At 39.9% G+C, this 7467-nt stretch overlaps 1 protein-coding gene across 1 annotated transcript; it reads left to right on the top strand.

Moving 5' to 3' along the window:
• The first annotated feature begins 6483 nt into the window (after positions 1-6483).
• Positions 6484-7467, top strand: LOC115077372 (olfactory receptor 6M1-like). Its single transcript, XM_029579667.1, has one exon. It carries the CDS (start codon positions 6484-6486, stop codon positions 7465-7467), a length of 984 nt encoding a protein of 327 aa, XP_029435527.1.

Genomic DNA, 7467 nt, shown 5'->3' on the forward strand with positions numbered 1-7467 from the left:
GAGAAAGTGAGGGTAGGTCCCCTTACTTTTTTTTTGTTTTTGTTTGAAGAGATCCAGTAAAGAAGAAATTATAAGCCCATACTACTTACCAAGTTATATTCAAACATAGCCGGTTAGGTAGCTAGATAACTTTAAGCAAGTATAATCAGTGAGGCAGTTATACTACTGACTATAAGGACAAGCTATCCAGCTAACTTTCACCAGAAAACTTGTCCTTTAACCGGCATAATGAATATTACACCCAGTGGGTTTTAGTTCTGAGATGAATAAACCCACTGCAATTAATTTATTCCCAGTAGAATAAGGTGGTTGGTTTTATTGCAAATCATCCATCTCGCTTTTAATTATACCCTATAGACACTACACTGGATGTAATAAAGAGGCAGGTGCTTCTCATAGTGCCTATGATATAAATAGAGGGGATGAAAGGTGTGACCTCGTATTGCAGGGTTGTATATAGATCAAGACAATAGGACAAGTACACATTAGGGACTGTTGAAGTCATACAGAAGACACAGTGTGGACCAGATGCATGGGAAAAGAAACTTCCAGTCATCCAGTTAGAATGGTAACAGGCATATGATTATTTACTAACACTGAAATCATCACCTTGGTCTGTATACTTTCCTGGGCTTTACTGCATCACCACACAAGGTTTCTGTCCCGTACTGACAGAATGGATATCTTCAGGGTAAGGGTTGGTGACACCGATGCACCTGATATTATAGCCTCTCAATGTTTGATTGTATTTAACACTGTCGATACTCATCAGATTAATGCAGAGATGCCATAAATGCACATCAAGTGTTTACATATCTTCCTAATTATTTTGATTTGAAATGGAAGAAACAGAACAAATAATACAAGAATGTAATAGGGATGCAAATTAAGAAAACAGAAGACAAAATATCTATTTGTAATTTATTGTTTAAGTTATATTTTTTTTGTTTATTTGATTTATATTCCACTTTCAACATGTCAAAACACATTAAATTCGGATACTGTAGGCATTTCTCTGTCTTCAGAATTTAAAGTATTTTGATTGATTCAATAAATAATATCACGATCTCCAATGTATCCTTCCAATCCTGGGGTCAACACTGGAGCTAACATTTGTAGCCTGGGCCTCAATAAATCTAATCCAATGGCAAAGGTATGTTACAAAAGCTTTTTTTTACTTTGAATTCAAAATAGAAAACAGCAAATCATCACAAAAAAACCTCCCACCATAACTAACAAAGAAAACACCAGCACCAACTGCTTCTATTTTCATTCAACTGAAGTTATTTTGTTGTATTTTTTAGCTTGATTAGGCAACTAATAAACCATCTCAGCTCCCTGGTATTTTTTTATTCAGCTATAAAGAGAATCATTAAAGCTATGCTCACTCTGCAGGAGCGTAACATAAAAATGATGGCAGAAAAGGACCAAATAATCCATCCAGTCTGCCCAGCAAGAGTCTTATGGGGATATCTGCTGCTCCATGCAGGTTACCCCCATGTTTCTCTTAAGGGTAGTAATTTCCACTCCGCACAGTTGTCCCCAAGCCTTATGATAACCCATCAGAAAATGTACTGCTAGCAACATATTTACTGAGTGATGAGCCTTCTAGAAAATTCAGACAGTGTTGCTTGATGTGCTTTGCTTATGGACCTGGCCTTAGAAGCAATTCTGTGGTATTACTTTTCATCTCTGCATATCAGTACCCCAGACCATAAACGTCATGGCCCGTCTTAGTGGTCATCTGAATCCAATTCCTCTTCCATCCTCTACATCACCACAGCTGTCAAAGCAGAGAGCGATGTTGCAGTTGTGTCAAATGCATCAAGGCTTGTTGGTTAAGGTTATAATCCCATGCCTTCTCTTAAAGATAGTAACTGCTGCTCCATGCAAGTTACTCCCATACTTATCAGTTCCCCAGACCACAAAAGTCGGGAACCTCATTGGTTGTTGTCTGAATCCATCTCCGTTTTCCCCCTGCTGTTTAAGTGGATAGCCATGTTTTAGTTTCACCAAAAGCATCAACGCTTATTGGTTAAGGGTAATAATCACCACATCAGCAAGTTACCCGCTTGCACTCTTTACCTCATTTCCATCCTCTAGCCTGTAGGGATCCACAGTGATTATCCCATGCTACTTTGAATTATTTGACTATTTTTGTCTTCATCACCTCCTCTGGAAGGGCATTCTAAGCATCCACCAACTCTGAGTGAAGAAATATTTCCTGACATTGGTTCTGAGTCATCTCACCATGGAGTTTCATTTCGTGACCCCAAGTTCTACTGATTTCTTTCCAACAAAAAATTTCAAAGTCCATGTATCATTAAAATATTTCAAGTTTCTGAAGGTCTCTATCATATTTCACCTGTACCTCCTCTCTTCTGGGGTATGCATATTTAGATCCTTTAGCCTCTCCTGACAAGTCTTCCAATACTGACCCCACACTCTTTTGGTTGCCCTTGTCTGGACTACCTCCATCATATCTCTATCAAATTTTAGATATGGGCTCTAGTACACCATACTCCAGATGATGCCTCTCCAAGGACCTATACAAGAGCATTATATCTTCCTTTTTTCTTACTGGCTATTTCTCTTTCTATGCAGCCCAGCATTCTTCTGGCTTTAGCTATCACCTTTTCACATTGCTTCACCAACTTCAGACTGCCAGACACTATTACCTCAAGATCCATTTCTTGGTCCATGTACATCAGTCTTTCACCCCAATCATAATCAACCTTTTTGGATTATCTAATCCTAGATGCATGACTTTACACTTCTTGGCACTGAATTCTGACACATCTTCGACCATGCTTTCTTAAATCACTTTTTATTCTCTTCACTCCTTCAGACATGCCCACACTGTTGCAGATCTTAGTATCATCCACGATTAGACAAACTTTACCTTCTATTCATTCCGCAGTGTCACTCACAAAGACATTGAACAGTGTCAGTCCCAAAACCAATCCTTGTGGTACTCCTCTTAACACCTTTCTCTCTTCAAAGTAGCTTTCATTAACCATTACACTCCCGTTTCCAGGGATCTATTGAACAGATGACAGGGTGGTCAATCACTTATTTTAGTGGACTAGGGAATGAAAAGCTCTCAAAGTAGATGGAGATCATGTATCTCCATGGCAACAAAGTTTTCTTTAATCAGACCCTGAAATTATGGTAGACAACTTCAGATCAATAGATTTGAAAATTGGTCTGACAGTGTTATTTACAAACTGCTCTACAGGCACTATTGAGTTTGTACAGTCATCACAAATTTGTGCTGAGAATTTGAATTGATCATTTCATGCAAGAGTAACTAAATGCATCACAAATTTATTTTCTTAAAAAAGACCCGTTGGATGTTTGAAGCATGTTTAGGTATTCCTAGCCTTCTTTAATAAACTGTGAATCCTACTCTATTATTTCTGCTTTGCAGTTTTTCCCTCTTATAGGCAATTCACTGCATTTGCAAGAAAGATCCCATTGTTTTTCCCTGTTCCATGCCCACACTATAATGAATATCATAAGATGGCCTTTTTCCTTGAAGGAGCTCATGATCTCACCAGTAGCAAACAGTTTCCCCTTGCCATATCGCTGGAAGTATTCCTCCAGCTTTCAGCTCCTCTCTGCATAGCTGAATGCACACAAATCCTTGACAAACTGAACTCACTTTAGTACTCAGAACTGCTCCCTGTAAGGTATGCTCACAACATTGCGTACTATCACCAGTGCTCAAATTACAGGAACTAACACTTTTCTGAAACATATCATGTGGCACTAATTCTATAAACTGATGGCGTGACAGTACATTTCTTAGCATGAAAGAAAAAAACTCAATCTATCAGCCAGAATCTTCTCTTCACTCTTAATCATCTGCCGGAAATACCCAATGTAAAATCACTGCCGAGACATGGATTCAGAAAAAGAGCCTTCTCGGGAATTGCTTCACCTCTGTGGAATTCATTATCAAAAGATATTAGTGGGCTGTTAAGTTACTTGGAATTTTTGTAGGAATAGAAAACAGAGGTAGTCCCTTTTTGATAAGCAAGTCTAATTTTTATCTGGGACCTATGTGAAGTTAAATGGATGGATGTTAGTAGAGAGGAATGGCTGGAGGATAAGGAGGAAGCAGATGTTGCTCAGGAATTGAATACTCTATGTATACACAGCTGTAAGATGGCTGTGAATTTGTTATTAAAGCTCTGTTGTTAAAGCTGGGAATTAGCAATCTGTTATTAGAGCTCTGTTGTTAAAGCTGAGAGATAGCAATCTGTTATTAATGGAGTTGCTGGATATAGCAATCTGTTATTATTTAGAATAGTTGTGGGTAGATCCTTGGACCGGTGGCAGGTGACCACACCCTCGGGGGAAATCCCGAGAGGGACCACTGGTCAGGCTTAGTGTAGGAGACAGACACACACTAGTTCTTTTATTAGACAATATAGTAAACCACCAGAGGTGGCAGTAGTGAGATGGAAGCCCCCGGCTGGGCTGTAGTCCCTCAGGTATTGGAACAGCAATCCCAAGGTGGCTGAGCTGTAGATAAACTAAGAAGGTGAGTAGATAGGATATGCAGAGTTCTGGAAAAAGTCCTTGGTGATAACACTCACACCATACTCTCTTGAGGCAGCCCAGGAGTTCTAATGCAGTAGGCCCTCAAGGAGCGAGTACCTGGTAAAGCTCTGAGAGATAGATGGAAACTCACTAATGTTGCAAGCAGCGATGACTTCTTAAAAGAAGTGGTATTCAGGAGCTGGTCTGGGACGAGACCCTCGAGGAGCGAGTGCCAGTTCTGGACTGCGACCTGAAATGAAAAAGAGAAGGCAGGGCCCCCGAGGAGCGGGTACCTCTAGTGAAGTCTGAGGAGGCAGAGTAGCTAGGTTTGCGGAGAGCGAATCCCATCCGCAGCGACCTGGAGGAAGTGAACCCCATACCTTGCTAACTCGTCTTGTTAGTGAAAACTGAGACCTTAAATATCTGGAGCTGATGACGTCATCTCAGGGGGACGCCCCTGTGGTTCGCGCCAACGCTGGTACATCAGTCAGGCCGCATGCACGTGCGCCCTTAGCCATCTGGTCAACATGGCGGCTTGCAGCGTCGAGCTGGTCCGGGAACGCCGGCGGAGGACGGCCAAGAGACGCCACAGCATCTAGCCTTCCATCAACCCAGAAGGGAATCGCCAATGAGGTAAGGTGGGCAGAGCAGAGACGTTGGACAGCGACGGACACAACAGCATTGTGTAGATGATTATCTGGGTGGCTAGAATAGTAGAGCTGTGTCTCTTTTACTAATGTATATATAGAACCGACTTTCAACTATTTCCATGGCCCATTATTTATACGTGAAAATAGGATTGTGGAGATTTGTGATAGTATTTTATAAACTTTGTGGCACTTTCTGCCTTTACAAACATGCATATGTTACAATTCAAGTGCATATTTGTAAAGCAGAAACATGCATACTTTTTCTGTCAATTTTGTATAAATACACATAATATATTTTACGTGCTAAATAATTGTAACAAATCACATGTAATAATCTAAAATTAAATTTGAAGGCGGGTATTTTTTTTATTTCATTTTCTGAATTTATTTTCCTCCAATCCAGTGCTCTCGGCAGCTTACAATACCCATAAAATAAATATTCAAAGATTAAAACAAATCATGGAGAGCAAAGTATAACAGCAGAGTAATTGCACCAACTTGAAAATGATTAGGTGCACAAGTATTTGGAATCACGTTCACCAATGCCTCCATTGGTGAACCTAGCCCTGCAGCACTTCTCCATGATCCCCCCCACCAGTTTATACACAGTACTCCTGCCCAAAAAATGCAGACAAAAGCCAAGTCCAGTTTCAATTGTGTGAGTCAATGAGCAGGTGTAAAAGTGTTTATACAAATTCAGTAATGTTTGTGCTTATACAAAATAGCGACTGTGCACCTACTTATGAATCCAACGGAATGTCCCTATCACCATCCCTTTTTCTTCCCAGTTAAATGAATGCATGCTTCAAGTACATACTGCTGTGGGATTTTAAAATTTGATACAGACGTCTTCTCATGTGGCTGAAGTCTTAGCACCTACAGTATCATGGTATAAAAATAAGTCCTATCACTTGGAAACATGCAGATTATGCCACTGTGTTTGAGATTTGGAATTCTGAAAATTAATCACAAAATATTACGAGGTGTGGCTTAATCAAAAGTTGAAAACATAGTTGTTTTTATTTATTGTAAAATTATAAGAAATACAATATATTAGAACAAGGATTTACTATACCATAAAGAGAAAGGAACAGAGCTAAGAAATATACTTTGTTATTGTGCAAAATCTGACCAAAACTGTTACACTAGTACTGGCAACAATACCAAAATAAATACAGGTGAAAAATCAACATCTTTTGTGACATTGATCAACGACATTTATTTTTACTTTACTGTGCAGCTCTCTGACTTGCATTTATCTTTATTTTTTCATTTGTTTCTGCAGATGGAAATTATCTCAGAACCGGGACTTGGAAATAAAAGCAAGGTGACAGAGTTCATTTTGCAGGGATTTGGGTTTACGGTCAATTCTGGACTTCGGATGCTGTCCTTCATGGCTCTCCTCCTGATCTACTTATTAACCCTGACTGGGAACAGTCTGATCATCGCCTTGGTATACATCGATTCCCACCTTCACACACCCATGTACTTCTTCCTCAGCAACCTGTCTTTCATGGAGATCTGGCTCACCACCTGCATTGTCCCCAGGATGCTCCTAGACACCTTGTCAGAGACTAAATCCATTTCCATTGCTGCTTGCTTTGCACAAGGCTATTTTTATTTCATCATAGGAACAGCAGAGTTTATTCTCTTGGCAGTCATGTCCTATGATCGCTATGTGGCGATCTGCCGTCCACTGCACTATGAGACCATCATGAGCGGTAGAGTTTGCCTATGGCTTGTCCTCATCTGTTGGGGAGGTTCTTTCCTGCTGATTACATTTCCTGCCATTTTTTTCATGCAGCTATCATTCTGTGGTCCTAATACCATGGATCATTTCTTTTGTGAAACGGCGCCTTTGATGGAGATTGCTTGTTCTGATATCCAAACTCTTAAAATGGTCATTTTTATCCTTTCCTCATTTTTATTGTTAAGTTCTTTGTTTATTACTCTGTTTTCCTATATCTGTATCATCTCCACCATCCTGCGTATGCCATCCACTGGGAGGAGCCAGAAGGCCTTCTCCACCTGTGCCTCACATCTCACTGTTGTTATATTGAGCTGTGGAAGTAGCATTTTCATGTATGTGATACCCCACAATAACTCAATAGGCCTAAACAAAATGGTGGCAGTGTTAAATATCATTGTAACCCCCTTCCTAAATCCCTTCATCTATACTATAAGAAATGATAAAGTTAAACAGATAATGAAAGACACAATTGATAAGAAACTGAGGTGTCTTCTTTGGAGACTTGATCGTGATTCTTGA

This window comes from Rhinatrema bivittatum, chromosome 16, assembly GCF_901001135.1.
Source record: "Rhinatrema bivittatum chromosome 16, aRhiBiv1.1, whole genome shotgun sequence".
Classification (NCBI taxonomy): domain Eukaryota; kingdom Metazoa; phylum Chordata; class Amphibia; order Gymnophiona; family Rhinatrematidae; genus Rhinatrema; species Rhinatrema bivittatum.

What these genes read in the sequence shown, in the direction of transcription:
- LOC115077372 (XM_029579667.1), top strand. Translation starts at nt 6,484, where the DNA reads ATGGAAATTATCTCAGAACCGGGACTTGGAAATAAAAGCAAGGTGACA.